Source organism: Silurus meridionalis, chromosome 6 (genome assembly GCF_014805685.1).
Source record: "Silurus meridionalis isolate SWU-2019-XX chromosome 6, ASM1480568v1, whole genome shotgun sequence".
Classification (NCBI taxonomy): domain Eukaryota; kingdom Metazoa; phylum Chordata; class Actinopteri; order Siluriformes; family Siluridae; genus Silurus; species Silurus meridionalis.
In genome coordinates, this window is record NC_060889.1 from 33,056,560 (window position 1) to 33,075,312 (window position 18,753).

The 18,753-nt window shown below is 46.2% G+C and overlaps 1 protein-coding gene and 1 long non-coding RNA gene across 4 annotated transcripts in view; one reads left to right on the top strand and one right to left on the bottom strand.

Annotated features, from left to right (window-relative positions):
• LOC124387573 (arf-GAP with coiled-coil, ANK repeat and PH domain-containing protein 2-like) overlaps positions 1-11,096 on the top strand; it is a 28,931-nt gene extending 17,835 nt beyond the window's left edge. Inside the window, exons 12-20 of the mRNA XM_046851982.1 lie at positions 3,897-4,072; positions 4,172-4,266; positions 4,412-4,605; positions 4,726-4,827; positions 4,931-5,020; positions 5,095-5,297; positions 5,394-5,503; positions 5,747-5,857; positions 10,132-11,096. Coding sequence (XP_046707938.1) covers positions 3,897-4,072; positions 4,172-4,266; positions 4,412-4,605; positions 4,726-4,827; positions 4,931-5,020; positions 5,095-5,297; positions 5,394-5,503; positions 5,747-5,857; positions 10,132-10,270 — 1,220 coding nt within the window. The 3' untranslated portion in view covers positions 10,271-11,096. The remainder of the gene's footprint in view (positions 1-3,896; positions 4,073-4,171; positions 4,267-4,411; positions 4,606-4,725; positions 4,828-4,930; positions 5,021-5,094; positions 5,298-5,393; positions 5,504-5,746; positions 5,858-10,131) is intronic.
• An 18-nt stretch (positions 11,097-11,114) lies between these two features.
• Positions 11,115-12,733, bottom strand: LOC124387169. Of its 3 annotated transcripts, none has more exons than XR_006926096.1 (3): positions 12,111-12,733; positions 11,335-12,010; positions 11,115-11,236 (listed from the first exon to the last, which is right to left on the bottom strand). It is a non-coding gene; the product is annotated as an uncharacterized LOC124387169 (long non-coding RNA). The 3 variants fall into 3 exon arrangements; XR_006926095.1 differs by having other exon boundaries at positions 11,127-11,236; positions 11,284-12,010; XR_006926097.1 differs by having other exon boundaries at positions 11,154-11,196; positions 11,346-12,010.
• Positions 12,734-18,753: the final 6,020 nt, after the last annotated feature.

Here is an 18,753-nt window from a genome sequence, read left to right on the forward strand (position 1 = left end):
CACCTGTAATGCTGCTCCAGTACTCACACATTACACACACACTCACACACACCTGTAATACTGCTGCAGTACTCACACATTACACACACACCTGTAATGCTGCTCCAGTACTCACACACATTACACCTCTCACACCTGTAATACTGCTGCAGTACTCTCACACACACACACACACACACACACACACACACATTACACACACACCTGTAATACTGCTCAGTGCTCTCACACATTACACACCTCACACACCTGTAATGCTGCTCAGTACTCTCACACACACCTGTAATACTGCTGCAGTGCTCTCACACACACCTGTAATGCTGCTACTGTACTCTCACACACACCTCTCACACCTGTAATGCTGCTACTGTACTCTCACACACACCTGTAATGCTGCTCAGTGCTCACACACACACCTGTAATACTGCTACTGTACTCTCACACATTACACACACTCTCACACCTGTAATGCTGCTCAGTACTCTCACACACACCTGTAATGCTGCTCAGTGCTCACACACACACCTGTAATACTGCTGCAGTACTCACACACACATTACACACACACCTGTAATGCTGCTACTGTACTCTCACACACACCTGTAATACTGCTACTGTGCTCTCACACACACCTGTAATGCTGCTCAGTGCTCACACACACACCTGTAATGCTGCTCAGTGCTCTCACACACACCTGTAATGCTGCTCAGTGCTCTCACACACACCTGTAATACTGCTGCAGTGCTCTCACACACACACCTGTAATACTGCTCCAGTACTCTCACACACACCTGTAATACTGCTCAGTACTCACACATTACACACCTCACACACACACACACACACACACCTGTAATGCTGCTCAGTGCTCTCACACACACCTCTCACACACACACACACTCACACACACACACACACACACACACACACACACACACACACACACACACACACACACACACACACACATTACACACACACACACTCACACACACACACTCTCACACCTGTAATACTGCTACTGTGCTCTCACACACACACACACACTCTCACACCTGTAATACTGCTGCAGTGCTCTCACACACACACCTGTAATGCTGCTACTGTACTCTCACACATTACACACACACCTGTAATACTGCTACTGTACTCTCACACACACCTGTAATACTGCTGCAGTGCTCTCACACACACCTGTAATGCTGCTCAGTGCTCACACACACACCTGTAATGCTGCTCAGTGCTCTCACACACACCTGTAATACTGCTCAGTGCTCTCACACACACCTGTAATGCTGCTACTGTACTCTCACACATTACACACACACCTGTAATGCTGCTCAGTACTCACACATTACACACCTCTCACACCTGTAATGCTGCTCAGTACTCTCACACACACCTGTAATACTGCTCAGTGCTCACACACACACCTGTAATACTGCTGCAGTGCTCTCACACACACCTGTAATGCTGCTCAGTACTCTCACACACACCTGTAATACTGCTGCAGTGCTCTCACACACACCTGTAATGCTGCTCCAGTACTCACACACACACCTGTAATACTGCTACTGTGCTCTCACACACACCTCTCACACCTGTAATACTGCTCCAGTACTCTCACATTACACACACCTCTCACACACACACACACACACCTGTAATACTGCTCCAGTACTCTCACACATTACACACACCTCTCACACACCTGTAATACTGCTCCAGTGCTCACACACATTACACCTCTCACACACCTGTAATGCTGCTCCAGTACTCTCACACATTACACACACCTCTCACACACCTGTAATACTGCTCCAGTGCTCACACACATTACACACCTCTCACACACCTGTAATGCTGCTCCAGTGCTCTCACACACATTACACACACACACACCTGTAATACTGCTCCAGTACTCTCACACACATTACACACACACACCTGTAATGCTGCTCAGTGCTCTCACACATTACACACACCTCACACACCTGTAATACTGCTCCAGTACTCTCACACATTACACACACCTCTCACACACCTGTAATACTGCTCCAGTGCTCTCACACACATTACACACACTCTCACACACCTGTAATACTGCTCCAGTGCTCTCACACACATTACACACACCTCACACACCTGTAATACTGCTCCAGTGCTCTCACACACACATTACACACACACACACACCTGTAATACTGCTGCAGTGCTCTCACACACATTACACACACCTCTCACACACCTGTAATGCTGCTCCAGTGCTCTCACACACATTACACACCTCTCACACACCTGTAATACTGCTCAGTGCTCACACACATTACACACACACACACACCTGTAATGCTGCTCCAGTGCTCTCACACATTACACACACCTCTCACACACCTGTAATACTGCTACTGTGCTCTCACACACATTACACACACCACACACACCTGTAATGCTGCTCCAGTACTCTCACACACATTACACACACCTCTCACACACCTGTAATGCTGCTCAGTACTCTCACACATTACACACACCTCTCACACACCTGTAATGCTGCTCCAGTGCTCTCACACACATTACACACACACACACCTGTAATACTGCTCCAGTACTATCACACATTACACACCTCTCACACACCTGTAATGCTGCTCCAGTGCTCTCACACACATTACACACACACACCTGTAATGCTGCTCCAGTGCTCTCACACACATTACACACCTCTCACACACCTGTAATACTGCTCCAGTGCTATCACACACATTACACACACCTCTCACACACCTGTAATACTGCTCCAGTGCTCTCACACACACACACACACACACCTGTAATGCTGCTCCAGTGCTCTCACACATTACACACACACACACACCTGTAATGCTGCTCCAGTACTATCACACACATTACACACACCTCTCACACACCTGTAATGCTGCTCCAGTACTCTCACACATTACACACACCTCTCACACACCTGTAATGCTGTCAGTGCTCTCACACATTACACACACCTCTCACACACCTGTAATACTGCTGCAGTACTCTCACACACACACACACCTCTCACACACCTGTAATGCTGCTCAGTGCTCACACACACATTACACACACACACACACACCTGTAATGCTGCTCCAGTGCTCTCACACACATTACACACCTCTCACACACCTGTAATGCTGCTCAGTGCTCTCACACACATTACACACACCTCTCACACACCTGTAATACTGCTGCAGTACTCTCACACACATTACACACACCTCTCACACACCTGTAATACTGCTCCAGTACTCTCACACACATTACACACACACACACACCTGTAATACTGCTCCAGTACTATCACACACATTACACACACCTCACACACCTGTAATACTGCTCCAGTACTCTCACACACATTACACACACCTCTCACACACCTGTAATACTGCTCCAGTACTCTCACACACATTACACACCTCTCACACACCTGTAATACTGCTCCAGTACTCACACACATTACACACACCTCACACACCTGTAATACTGCTCCAGTACTCTCACACATTACACACCTCTCACACACCTGTAATGCTGCTCCAGTGCTCTCACACACATTACACACACCTCACACACCTGTAATACTGCTCCAGTACTCACACACACATTACACACACCTCTCACACACCTGTAATACTGCTCCAGTACTCTCACACACATTACACACACCTCTCACACACCTGTAATACTGCTCCAGTACTCTCATACACATTACACACACCTCTCACACACCTGTAATACTGCTCCAGTACTCTCACACACACACACACACACACCTGTAATACTGCTCCAGTACTCTCACACACATTACACACACCTCTCACACACCTGTAATACTGCTCCAGTACTCTCACACATTACACACACACACACACCTGTAATACTGCTCCAGTACTCACACACACCTCACACACACCCCACACATGATGAGTTGTATGATGTGTCCTGCAGGAGTTTAGGAGTTCATAACTCTAAGGTGAGATCACTGACACTCGACTCGTGGGAACCAGAACTGCTGAAGGTGAGCATCACATCTGAAATCTGTTGTGTACTGTTCTTCCTTACACACTGTTCTAACCTGCTGCTGTGTGTGTGTGTGTGTGTGTGTGTGTGTGTGTAGCTGATGTGTGAGCTGGGTAATGAGTTAATTAATCAGATCTATGAGGCTCGAAGAGGAGAGCTGTGCTGGAGGAAACCTCAGCCTGGAGACTCCAGGTACTGCACACTGCTCCTGATTTCAGCAGTCACCATCAGAAATGAAACACGGAACTCATCTGTTTATAAAAAGTAGACCGAATGATGAGTGTGTGTGTGTGTGTGTGTGTGTGTGTGTGTGTGTGTGTGTGTGTCTGTTTTCCAGGCAGGAAATTGAGGCCTACATAAGGGCCAAGTATGTGGAGAGGAGGTTCGTGCGCAAGCAGGACTCACAAGAACAAAGGTCAAAGGTCATGATGCTGAGTAAACATGACAAACATCTGAAGGGCAGTGTTGAGTTCCTGCCCCCTCGGCCGCCTCCTCCCACCCCAAGAATCCACCCCTCCTCCAAAAGCTCAGGTGTGTTTACCAGACCCAGTCCCAAATCTCACAATGTGTGGAACTTCCTTCTAACCAGATAGAAGTTTTTGATTATTTGATGTTGCACTAATGATGTCGTTTCCTCTGGGTGGTGAACAGCGCCCCTCAGTGGCCAGGAGGCTCGGCGTGACTCGCTGTTCTGCCCGGATGAGCTCGATTCCCTCTTTTCCTACTTTGACACGTCGTCAAAGCTCCGGAGCCGTAAGTACGGGGTGGTTTAGGGGGAAAGTCAGTATTCACTAACCCTTAAAAGTAAAACTTTTACAACTCTGTGTGTGTGTGTGTGTGTGTGTGTGTGAGACAGTGAAGAGTGCAGACAGTGGCATTCACACCAGCACTGATGGAAGCAGAGAAATGCTCAATTCTTCATCCAACACCAGCCTGAGTGAACCAGGTATGACCGCTGACCCTGAACCCTGAGGTTCATTTCCGTATTTAAACATAAACAGTAGTGTGGGTGTGTTTCAGACGTGCAGGAGGCGGAGCCTGTGCATGAGTCTCCGCCCCTTCCTCCCTGTGTGGTGGAGTGTTCCCCCAGCCTGCTGCTGTACTGGGCATCGTGTGCCTCCAGTTTGAGCGACATGGTGGAGGCACTGGCCCTGGGCGCAGACGTTAACTGGGCACACGGCGAGGATCAGAGGCGTACAGCGCTGATGCAGGCAGTGCAGGGGGTCCGCACAAATCCACTTCCTCGTCATACTGTATTAACAGCTGTTAAACTCACCGCTCTCTTCATTTACAGTGTGTGTGTGTGTGTGTGTTTCCAGGGTTCATTACTTCCCTGTGAGTTCCTCCTGCAAAACTCGGCTAATGTGGATCAGCAGGATGCTCGAGGAAGAGGAGCTCTTCACCATGCTGCCATGCTAGGACACACTGGGTACACACACACACACACACACACACACACACACACACACACACACACACACACGAGACAACATGAGAGAGGAACAGCAGTATTATAGTGCTGATCAGTACAGCAGGTTGTGGAAGAACGATTGTCCATATACAGGAAGAAGATGAGGTTGTGTGTGAAAGGTGTGAGGTGTGTGTTAGTGTTAGTTATAGTAACACACCCACATTATCAGGTGTGCTAACGTTTGTCCTCTTCTTCCTTTAGACAAGTGTGTTTGTTCCTGAAACGTGGAGCGTCTCACAGTGCCTCAGACATGGAAGGCAGGAGTCCACTGTCTATCGCAATGGATACCACCAATGCAGACATCGTCACCATGTACAGGAAACACACACACTCACAAACACACATCATCCTCCAAAACCTGTTCATCTACAGTCCTTCATCCTATCACCTGTCCATCATCCTATCACCTGTCCATCATCCTATAACCTGTCTATCATCCTATCACCTGTCCATCATCCTATCAGTCCATCATCCATAACCTGTCCATCATCCTATCACCTGTCCATCATCCTATCACCTGTCCATCATCCTATCCTGTCCATCATCCTATAACCTGTCTATCATCCTATCACCTGTCTATCATCCTATCACCTGTCCATCATCCTATCACCTGTCCATCATCCTATCACCTGTCCATCATCCTATCACCTGTCCATCATCCTATCACCTGTCCATCATCCTATCACCTGTCCTTCATCCTATCACCTGTCCATCATCCTATCACCTGTCCATCATCCTATCACCTGTCCATCATCCTATCACCTGTCCATCATCCTATCACCTGTCCATCATCCTATCACCTGTCCATCATCCTATAACCTGTCCATCATCCTATAACCTGTCCATCATCCTATCACCTGTCCATCATCCTATCACCTGTCCATCATCCTATCACCTGTCCATCATCCTATCACCTGTCCATCATCCAATAACCTGTCCATCATCCTATCACTGTCCATCATCCTATCACCTGTCCATCATCCTATCACCTGTCCATCATCCTATCACCTGTCCATCATCCTATCACCTGTCCATCATCCTATCACCTGTCCATCATCCTATCACCTGTCCATCATCCTATCACCTGTCCATCATCCTATAACCTGTCCATCATCCTATCACCTGTCCATCATCCTATCACCTGTCCATCGTCCTATCACCTGTCCTTCATCCTATCACCTGTCCATCATCCTATCACCTGTCCATCATCCTATCACCTGTCCATCATCCTATAACCTGTCCATCATCCTATCACCTGTCCATCATCCTATCACCTGTCCATCATCCTATCACCTGTCCATCATCCTATCACCTGTCCATCATCCTATCACCTGTTCATCATCCTATCACCTGTCCATCATCCTATCACCTCTCCATCATCCAATAACCTGTCCATCTACAGTCCATCATCCTATCACCTGTCCATCATCCTATCCTGTCCATCATCCTATCACCTGTCCATCATCCTATCACCTGTCTATCATCCTATCACCTGTCCATCATCCTATCACCTGTCCATCATCCTATCACCCGTCCATCATCCTATCACCTGTCCATCATCCTATCACCTGTCCATCATCCTGTCCATCATCCTATCACCTCTCCATCATCCAATAACCTGTCCATCTACAGTCCATCATCCTATCACCTCTCCATCATCCTATCCTGTCCATCATCCTATCCTGTCCATCATCCAATAACCTGTCCATCTACAGTCCATCATCCTATCACCTGTCCATCATCCTATCACCTGTCCGTCATCCTATCACCTGTCCATCATCCTATCCTGTCCATCATCCTATCACCTGTCCATCATCCTATCACCTGTCATCATCCTATCACCTGTCTATCATCCTATCACCTGTCATCATCCTATCACCCGTCCATCATCCTATCACCTGTCCATCATCCTATCACCTGTCCATCATCCTGTCCATCATCCTATCACCTGTCCATCATCCAATAACCTGTCCATCTACAGTCCATCATCCTATCACCTGTCCATCATCCTATCACCTGTCCATCATCCAATAACCTGTCCATCTACAGTCCATCATCCTATCACCTGTCCATCGTCCTATCACCTGTCCATCATCCTATCACCTGTCCATCATCCTATCACCTGTCCATCATCCTATAACCTGTCTATCATCCTATCACCCGTCCATCATCCTATCACCTGTCCATCATCCTATCACCTGTCCATCATCCTATCACCTGTCCATCTACAGTCCATCATCCTATCACCTGTCCATCATCCTATCACCTGTCCATCATCCTATCACCTGTCCATCATCCTATCACCTGTCCATCATCCTATCACCTGTCCATCATCCTATAACCTGTCCATCATCCTATCACCTGTCCATCGTCCTATCACCTGTCCATCGTCCTATCACCTGTCCATCATCCTATAACCTGTCCATCATCCTATCACCTGTCCGTCATCCTATCACCTGTCCATCGTCCTATCACCTGTCCATCATCCTATCACCTGTCCATCGTCCTATCACCTGTCCATCATCCTATCACCTGTCCATCGTCCTATCACCTGTCCATCGTCCTATCACCTGTCCATCATCCTATCACCTGTCCATCGTCCTATCACCTGTCTATCATCCTATCACCCGTCCATCATCCTATCACCTGTCTATCATCCTATCACCTGTCCATCGTCCTATCACCTGTCCATCATCCTATCACCTGTCCATCATCCTATCACCTGTCCATCATCCTATCACCTGTCCATCATCCTATAACCTGTCCATCATCCTATAACCTGTCCATCATCCTATCACCTGTCCATCATCCTATCACCTGTCCTTCATCCTATAACCTGTCCATCATCCTATCACCTGTCCTCCTACAGTCCATCATCCTATAACCTGTCCATCATCCTATAACCTGTCCTCCTACAGTCCATCATCCTATAACCTGTCCATCATCCTATAACCTGTCCTCCTGCAGTCCATCATCCTATAACCATTCCATCATCTTATCACCTGTCCATCATCCTATAACCTGTCCTCCTGCAGTCCATCATCCTATAACCTGTACTCCTACAGTCCATCATCCTATAACCTGTCCATCATCCTATAACCTGTCCTCCTGCAGTCCATCATCCTATAACCTGTCCTCCTGCAGTCCATCATCCTATAACCTGTCCATCATCCTATAACCTGTCCTCCTGCAGTCCATCATCCTATAACCTGTCCTCCTGCAGTCCATCATCCTATAACCTGTCCATCATCCTATAACCTGTCCTTCTACAGTCCATCATCCTATAGAAAGATCCTCGCCACATAAAGTGCATGTGTGCAACTGGTGCAAACAGTGCAAAAAGACAACACAGACAGTGCAGGACAATACACAATACACAATACACAAAATAGCTCCGCCAGTAAACCTGTCCTAACAAAACAGAATAAGGTGCACAGTAGCAGAAAACTGTAAACAATATTGTGCAATTAAACATATAGCAGCAACAGAGATCAAGTGAACAGATGTGCAAAAAGATGTGGACAGAATATTGTGTGAAAGAACAGTTAGCAGTAATCCTGGAAGATGTGCAAGAAGGACATGTAAACATTTCTGTGTTAATGATTAGTGTGAGTGGCACTGAATGATGGGTGTGCGCAGTGTATGATGTGTGTTGAGTCCGGTTTGTGCAGATTAGTCACACAGTTGTGTGTAAGTGTGTGTAAGTGTGTGTGAGTGTGTGTGAGAGTTCAGTTCAGTTCTTTGTTGAGGAGTCTGATGGCTTGGGGAAAGAAACTGTTGCACAGTCTGGATGTGGCGGCCCGAATGCTTCAGAACCGCTTCCCTGATGGTAGGAGAGTGAAGAGTGTGTGTGAGGTGTGTGTGTGTGAGAGAGGTGTGTGTGGGGTCGTCCACAATGCTGATTGCATTGCGGGTGCAGCGTGTAGTGTAAATGTCCATGATAGAGGGGTGAGAGACTCTGATGATCTTCTCAGCCGTCCTTACTATCCTCTGTAGGGTCTTGCGATCCGAGACGGTGCAGTTCCCAAACCAGGCAGTGATGCAGCTGCTCAGGATGCTCTCAATGGTCCCTCTGTAGAACATGGTCAGGGAGGGGGGAGGCAGATGAGCTTTCCTCAGCCTTCTCAGGAAGTAAAGACGCTGCTGGGCTCTTGGTTAAGGAGCTGGTGTTGAGTGATCAGGTGAGGTATTTCTCCAAGTGAACACCAAGGAGTTTGGTGCTCTTGACGATCTCCACTGAGGATCCATCGATGATCAGTGGAGAATGGTTGCTCTGTGCTCTCCTGAAGTCAACAACCATCTCTTTAGTTTTGTTGACTTTCAGAGACAGGTTGTTAACCGTTGCCTAATCCTTTAACCTGTTCTCCTGCAGTCCATCTTCCTATAACCTGTCCTCATTTATCCCATTTTATCATTTTATCACTTTATCATACAGTGCATCCTCCTTTATTCCATCCTCTAAAGCCTGTTCATCTATAACTTGTCCTCCCATAGCCAGTCCTACTTTCATCCCATCTCCCCCAGTAACCTACAGCAGATTCAATCTTAGTGTTCATGATCTGTTTCTCTCTGTTTCTGTCTCTCAGTCTGCGCATGGCGAAGGTGAACGAGGAGATGAGGGAGTCACTGGATCAGCCAACTCCGAGCTTTTATTCTCACAGTCACTCCGAGCAGTACCGGAAATGCATCCAGGAGTTTATCGCCCAGCAGCTGGATATGTGCTAACACATCTATACAACCTACACAGCAACCGACACAGCTGGATATGTGCTAACACATCTATACAACCTACACAGCAACCGACACAGCTGGATATGTGCTAACACACATCTATACAACCTACACAGCAACCGACACAGCTGGATATGTGCTAACACACCTCTATACAACCTACAGAGCAACCGACACAGCTGGATATGTGCTAACACACCTCTATACAACCTACAGAGCAACCGACACAGCTGGATATGTGCTAACAAACATCTATACAACCTACACAGCAACCGACACAGCTGGATATGTGCTAACACAACTCTATACAACCTACACAGCAACCGACACAGCTGGATATGTGCTAACACACCTCTATACAACCTACACAGCAACCGACACAGCTGGATATGTGCTAACACACATCTATACAACCTACACAGCAACCGACACAGCTGGATATGTGCTATAACACACCTCTATACAACCTACAGAGCAACCGACACAGCTGGATATGTTCTAACACACATCTATACAACCTACACAGCAACGACACAGCTGGATATGCGCTAACACACATCTATACAACCTACACAGCAACCGACACAGCTGGATATGTGCTAACACATCTATACAACCTACACAGCAACCGACACAGCTGGATATGTGCTAACACACCTCTATACAACCTACACAGCAACCGACACAGCTGGATATGCGCTAACACAACTCTATACAACCTACAGAGCAACCGACACAGCTGGATATGTGCTAACACACCTCTATACAACCTACAGAGCAACCGACACAGCTGGATATGTGCTAACACAACTCTATACAACCTACACAGCAACGACACAGCTGGATGTGCTAACACACCTCTATACAACCTACACAGCAACCGACACAGCTGGATATGTGCTAACACACCTCTATACAACCTACACAGCAACCGACACAGCTGGATATGTGCTAACACACCTATACAACCTACAGCAACCGACACAGCTGGATATGTGCTAACACACCTCTATACAACCTACACAGCAACCGACACAGCTGGATATGTGCTAACACACCTCTATACAACCTACACAGCATCGACACAGCTGGATATGTGCTAACACACCTCTGTACAACCTACACAGCAACGGACACAGCTGGATATGTGCTAACAAACATCTATACAACCTACACAGCAACCGACACAGCTGGATATGTGCTAACACACCTCTATACAACCTACAGAGCAACCGACACAGCTGGATATGTGCTAACACACATCTATACAACCTACACAGCAACCGACACAGCTGGATATGTGCTAACATAACTCTATACAACCTACACAGCAACCGACACAGCTGGATATGTGCTAACACACCTCTATACAACCTACACAGCAACCGACACAGCTGGATATGTTCTAACACACATCTATACAACCTACACAGCAACGACACAGCTGGATATGTGCTAACACACCTCTATGCAACCTACACAACAATGGACACAGCTGGATATGTGCTAACACGCAACTATACAACCTACACAGCAACCGACACAGCTGGATATGTTCTAACACACCTCTATACAACCTACACAGCAACAGAGACAGCTGGATATGTGCTAACACACATCTATACAACCTACACAGCAACCGACACAGCTGGATATATGCTATAACACACCTCTATACAACCTACACAGCAACCGACACAGCTGGATATTTGCTATAACACACCTCTATACAACCTACACAGCAACCGACACAGCTGGATATGTTCTAACACACATCTATACAACCTACACAGCAACCGACACAGCTGGATATGTGCTAACACCTCTATACAACCTACACAGCAACCGACACAGCTGGATATGTTCTAACACACATCTATACAACCTACACAGCAACCGACACAGCTGGATATTTGCTATAACACACCTCTATACAACCTACACAGCAACCGACACAGCTGGATATGTTCTAACACACATCTATACAACCTACACAGCAACCGACACAGCTGGATATGTGCTATAACACAACTTTACAACCTACACAGCAACGACACAGCTGGATATGTGCTAACACACCTCTATGCAACCTACACAACAATGGACACAGCTGGATATGTGCTAACACGCAACTATACAACCTACACAACACCGACACAGCTGGATATGTGCTAACACACATCTATACAACCTACACAGCAACCGACACAGCTGGATATGTGCTAACACACATCTATACAACCTACACAGCAACCGACACAGCTGGATATGTGCTATAACACACCTCTATACAACCTACACAGCAACCGACACAGCTGGATATGTTCTAACACACATCTATACAACCTACACAGCAACCGACACAGCTGGATATGTGCTATAACACACCTCTATACAACCTACACAGCAACCGACACAGCTGGATATGTTCTAACACATCTATACAACCTACACAGCAACGACACAGCTGGATATTTGCTATAACACACCTCTATACAACCTACACAGCAACCGACACAGCTGGATATGTGCTAACACACCTCTATACAACCTACACAGCAACCGACACAGCTGGATATGTGCTATAACACACCTCTATACAACCTACAGAGCAACCGACACAGCTGGATATGTGCTATAACACAACTTTACAACCTACACAGCAACCGACAGCTGGATATGTGCTAACACACAACTATACACCGTACACAACAATGGACACAGCTGGATATGTGCTAACACGCAACTATACAACCTACACAACACCGACACAGCTGGATATGTGCTAACACGTAACTATATACTGTACACAACAGCGGACACAGCTGTCAGGTGCTATAATAAGAGTAAGCACTACAGATAATGATCTAAACAGCTGTCTTTAAGATCTCAGTATTACAGCCTTTAACAGTCTATAAGAGCACGTGTAGATTGTTTGCATTAGCATGTAAGCGAGTTTGCGTTAGTGCACCACTGCCAGAACACTACTGTTGGTTGGATATAAAACACTGCTAACAAAAACAAGCTTTACTTTGAACAGAATGTGATAATCGAATGTGTAATACAACATGGCTGCAGTCTGGGACCGTCTTTAATCTACACTCGTCCACTTTCCCTTACACTCGTCTCGAACAAATCAGAAAAAGAGCGAAAGGGGTGGACACACCGGGATGTAGAGCGGATGGCCACAGGGGGGCACTGATACTCTCTGTGCAGATGTTTTATTTGTCAATATTGGTAATTTAATTTATGATCTGCCCTTCAGTGGTACTATTTTATACACAGTATCTTTTCCTGAGGTGCTTTTTTTTCAGATTCTATAAAAATATACAATCTGCGTTCATGCGTTTTAAGTAAAAAAATAATTACTATAATTAATCTATCACTTGAGAGGCTTCAGAAAATAATGATGTCATTTCCTGTAAGGAAGCATGGTGAGGAGCATTGATGACTAAATATAATCCTTTAAAAAATATCATCAATGTAGGAGATTAAAAAAATGAATGAATTTGCATTGACTCCACCCACTTTTGTGCCCTTTGGTGTTCTCTACAGAGGGGTTTGTTGTGCTCATGTGAAGGACACTCGTCTCCTGCACTTATCCTTTAAGTGTTCATTCAGGACTCACTAAAGGTGCATCAGAGACCGTTTTGGGTCACATGATCAGGTTTCCTTAAAGGTGCCTGTCTGAGACCAAACACATAACCTGCATAACTACACAGTGTTTATTAAACACGCATGATACCAGGATATAAACCTGATCTTCTGCATCCTGTAAATCTCCTGATCTTTTATTACACTTTTAGAAATTCCCCAAATGTCCTCCTGACCGAGACGTTCCTGTCGTGGGAAACTGATTTTAAAGCCATGATCTCCGTCCTGAGTACCGTGAGGAGTAACAGCCCATCCTCCTCCTTCATTATATCCCGAGTCTTCCTGAGTTATTAATGCCTTTCACTGTAACACACACACACACACACACACTGTAGACATACAGTATCTCTTTTATATAATAACCAGTGTTTATCTTTTATTCTGACATTACGTCCCAAAAACGTGTGACGCAAACTAAAGCTTGATGCTGATTGGTCAGCTGTTTGATTGGGTTTGATGTAATGTGACATGCTCAATGCTGATTGGTCAGCTGGTTGATGGAAATAGGATGTGGTGTAATGTGATGCTACTTTAAGGTTGATTAGTCAGCTGACTGATGGGGGTGTGACGTGACACTAGCTCATTCTCGATGCTGATTGGTCAGCTGACTGATGGGGGTGTGACGTGACACTAGCTCATTCTCGATGCTGATTGGTCAGCTGACTGATGGGGTGTGACGTAACACTCGCTCATTCTCGATGCTGATTGGTCAGCTGACTGATGGGGTGTGTGACACTAGCTCATTCGATGCTGATTGGTCAGCTGACTGATGGGGTGTGACGTGACACTGGCTCATTCTCGATGCTGATTGGTCAGCTGACTGATGGGGTGTGTGACACTAGCTCATTCTCGATGCTGATTGGTCAGCTGACTGATGGGGTGTGACGTGACACTAGCTCATTCTCGATGCTGATTGGTCAGCTGACTGATGGGGGTGTAACGTGACACTAGCTCATTCTCGATGCTGATTGGTCAGCTGACTGATGGGGGTGTGACGTGACACTAGCTCATTCTCGATGCTGATTGGTCATCTGACTGATGTGGGTGTGACGTGACACTAGCTCATTCTCGATGCTGATTGGTCAGCTGACTGATGGGGTGTGACGTGACACTAGCTCATTCTCGATGCTGATTGGTCAGCTGACTGATGGGGTGTGACGTGACACTAGCTCATTCTCGTGCTGATTGGTCAGCTGACTGATGGGGTGTGGCGTGACACTGGCTCATTCTCGATGCTGATTGGTCAGCTGACTGATGGGGTGTGGCGTGACACTAGCTCATTCTCGATGCTGATTGGCCAGCTGACTGATGGGGTGTGACGTGACACTAGCTCATTCTCGATGCTGATTGGTCAGCTGACTGATGGGGGTGTAACGTGACACTAGCTCATTCTCGATGCTGATTGGTCAGCTGACTGATGTGGGTGTGGCGTGACACTGGCTCATTCGATGCTGATTGGTCAGCTGACTGATGTGGGTGTGACGTGACACTAGCTCATTCTCGATGCTGATTGGTCAGCTGACTGATGTGGGTGTGACGTGACACTAGCTCATTCGATGCTGATTGGCCAGCTGACTGATGGGGTGTGACGTGACACTAGCTCATTCTCGATGCTGATTAGTCAGCTGACTGATGTGGGTGTGACGTGACACTAGCCCATTCTCGATGCTGATTGGTCAGCTGACTGATGTGGGTGTGACGTGACACTAGCTCATTCTCGATGCTGATTGGTCAGCTGGCTGATGGGTTGTGACGTGACACTAGCTCATTCTCGATGCTGATTGGTCAGCTGGTTGATGTGGGTGTGACGTGACACTAGCTCATTCTCGATGCTGATTGGTCAGCTGGTTGATGTGGGTGTGGTTATATGTGATGTATGTAATAAAGTCTTTTAATCCTGTAAATAATCAAATATGTGCACATTTTAAGACATTTCTGTAGTTGCTCTAAACACTGCATGACATTTTAAAACAATAACATCCTGTGTGTAATATAACATACTAAAGGCCTGAAACACACACAAGAGGGCGCTGTAATACATCTCTCTCTCTCTCTCTCTCTCTCTCTCTCTCTCTCTCTCTATCGAGCACGTGATTAAATTCCATGATTGATTGAATCATGCAGCGCCCCCTTCAGGATAAGAGGTACTGTGTTTCCCCCCTACACCGTTACAGGTCATTGAATTGTGTTTCAGGCCTGTGTGTGTTGATGGAACTCGGCTGGTTTGTGTATTTACTCCTGAAGCACACGTGTTTAAACACCATTTTATAGACTTCATTTGTGTAAAGTTTTCACTGCTAACAGAAGAATAGTGAAGAGAAACATGTAGATATTTCAGTTACAGTCTGTTATTTACGTCACTGAATGTATATGAATGTGAACTTTACGGCTTTAATATCCCACAATGCACCGGTGCTCTGTACATGTCACTGGAATAACCGCTTTGTTATATACAGTGTACTACACTGGCAGAGGAGTGGGGAAGCCACGCCCATGTCTAACTATTATCTATCTGTCCAGACTCTGATCCTGATGTTCACTGGTGGGTCCAGATCAATGTGATTTGGAAGGAAAATAAAATAAAATAAAAAACATAAAGGGTTCTTGAAATGTTGAAGCAAGAACTAAATAAAAAGATAAACTTTTGCAAGCAGAGAAACATCAACCACCCAAATAGAATGATTTCAGAAAACCAGAACACACAGCCTTCAGAGTTCAACCAACTAAACCATCCAAGAGCACCTGATATCCCGAAGGAGAAGCTTTTGCTGAACCCTTCACAATCCAAGAAACCTTGGGGAACCCCATCTTTTTCTAACCCTAGATTGTTCTTAGTTCGAGTTTACAGGGTTTAAAGGGTGGAGACTGATCACAGGTGAAGTTCTGGAGATGTGCTGAAGTGGATATTGAAGCTGAAAGTCATGGTGTAAAAAGCATTCTGTTTCATTAGTCGTATTTAATCATATTAATGTTATTTTCTGTGTTGAACTGTGAACATGTGAATGAATTGAACCTGTTGCATCTCAGAAGGTTCTGGATAATAATTGAAGTCTTGAGTAATATTGATGAGAACCTGGAGTGGAGCATTGTTGTATTAACGGGATCTCGGCTGCTGTCGTGTTCTAATAATCCTCCACACCGAGTGTGTAAGGGCTGAGTGAAGTTATTGAGATGGAGAACCATGAAGAGTTCTCCTTCCTCATGGTTCTGATCCATCTGAGACTCCACATCCTGTGCCTTTTTTTAAAACTTTTTTTCCTGTTTTATTTTATCAATCAGCACTTTAATAAACATCCTGAGCTGTTAGCAGATCAGCCGTGTCCTGTTTTTACTTTATATTATATTTAGTGTGTATTTCTAATCCAGTCATCAGTGTTGCACAAGTCAGGTCACTCTTAGTGCCGTGGAGCTGGAGGTAGCAGAGCTGAAGATGTTCGTTGGGAGTGACGACGATGGACAGGATTAGAAATGAGTTTATTAGAGGGACAGCGCATGTAGGACGTTTTGAAGACAAGGTGAGGGAGGTGAGATTGAGATGGTTTGTGCAGAGGAGGGACATGGGGTATATCAGTAGGACGGGTGGCCAACCCGTGGCTCGCGAGCCACATGCGGCTCTTTGGCTGGTTTCATGCGGCTCTTACGTTCATATCGAAGTTTGTGTGTTTGATTTTTAATGTGCGTGTTCGCTTCGCTTGAGTTCAATACGGTATTTTTAAGACTTAAATGAGCTTGCCCTACTGGGAAACTTTGCGGTATATCAGACCTGGGCAAACTACGGCCCGCGGGTCACATCCGGCCCTTTGTACATCCCTGTCCGGCCAATTGTAATGACGCAATAAAAAGCGCAGCAGCACACGGTTATCTGGATAAGAGCAACATGTCTGCGGTGTGTGGAGAGCGATGTGCAAAACATGCAATGCTGAAATTTCAAGAGGGGGTGTATCTGCAAAGAGTTTCTCCAAGTCGGGTTTAATTTATCACCTGAAATCCAAACATCCCGATTGCCTTCTAAATATGAGAAGAACGCGCAGAAAAGTAAAGTCAATCCGAGCATGCGCACTCCGTCTGTAGAGGACGTTTTGAAGACAAGGTGAGGGAGGTGAGATTGAGATGGTTTGTGCAGAGGAGGGACATGGGGTATATCAGTAGGACGGGTGGCCAACCCGTGGCTCGCGAGCCACATGCGGCTCTTTGGCTGGTTTCATGCGGCTCTTACGTTCATATCGAAGTTTGTGTGTTTGATTTTTAATGTGCGTGTTCGCTTCGCTTGAGTTCAATACGGTATTTTTAAGACTTAAATGAGCTTGCCCTACTGGGAAACTTTGCGGTATATCAGACCTGGGCAAACTACGGCCCGCGGGTCACATCCGGCCCTTTGTACATCCCTGTCCGGCCCGCATGAGGCCAATCATAAATTACAGGGATGCGCCGAAAATTTTCGGCTGAAATCCCTAAATCACCGAAACAACACGCAGAAACACAATTGTAATGACGCAATAAAAAAGCGCAGCAGCACACGGTTATCTGGATCAGAGCAACATGTCTGCGGTGTGTGGAGAGCGATGTGCAAAACATGCAATGCTGAAATTTCAAGAGGGGGTGTATCTGCAAAGAGTTTCTCCAAGTCGGGTTTAATTTATCACCTGAAATACAAACATCACGATTGCCTTCTAAATATGAGAAGAACGCGGCGCAGAAAAGTAAAGTCAATCCGAGCATGCGCACTCCGTCTGTAGAGGACGCTTTTGAAAAGGCAGGAAAGTTTTCCAGTGATGTGTCGAGGCAAAAGGCAGAACACACAAAATGATGGATTTCATTGCCTT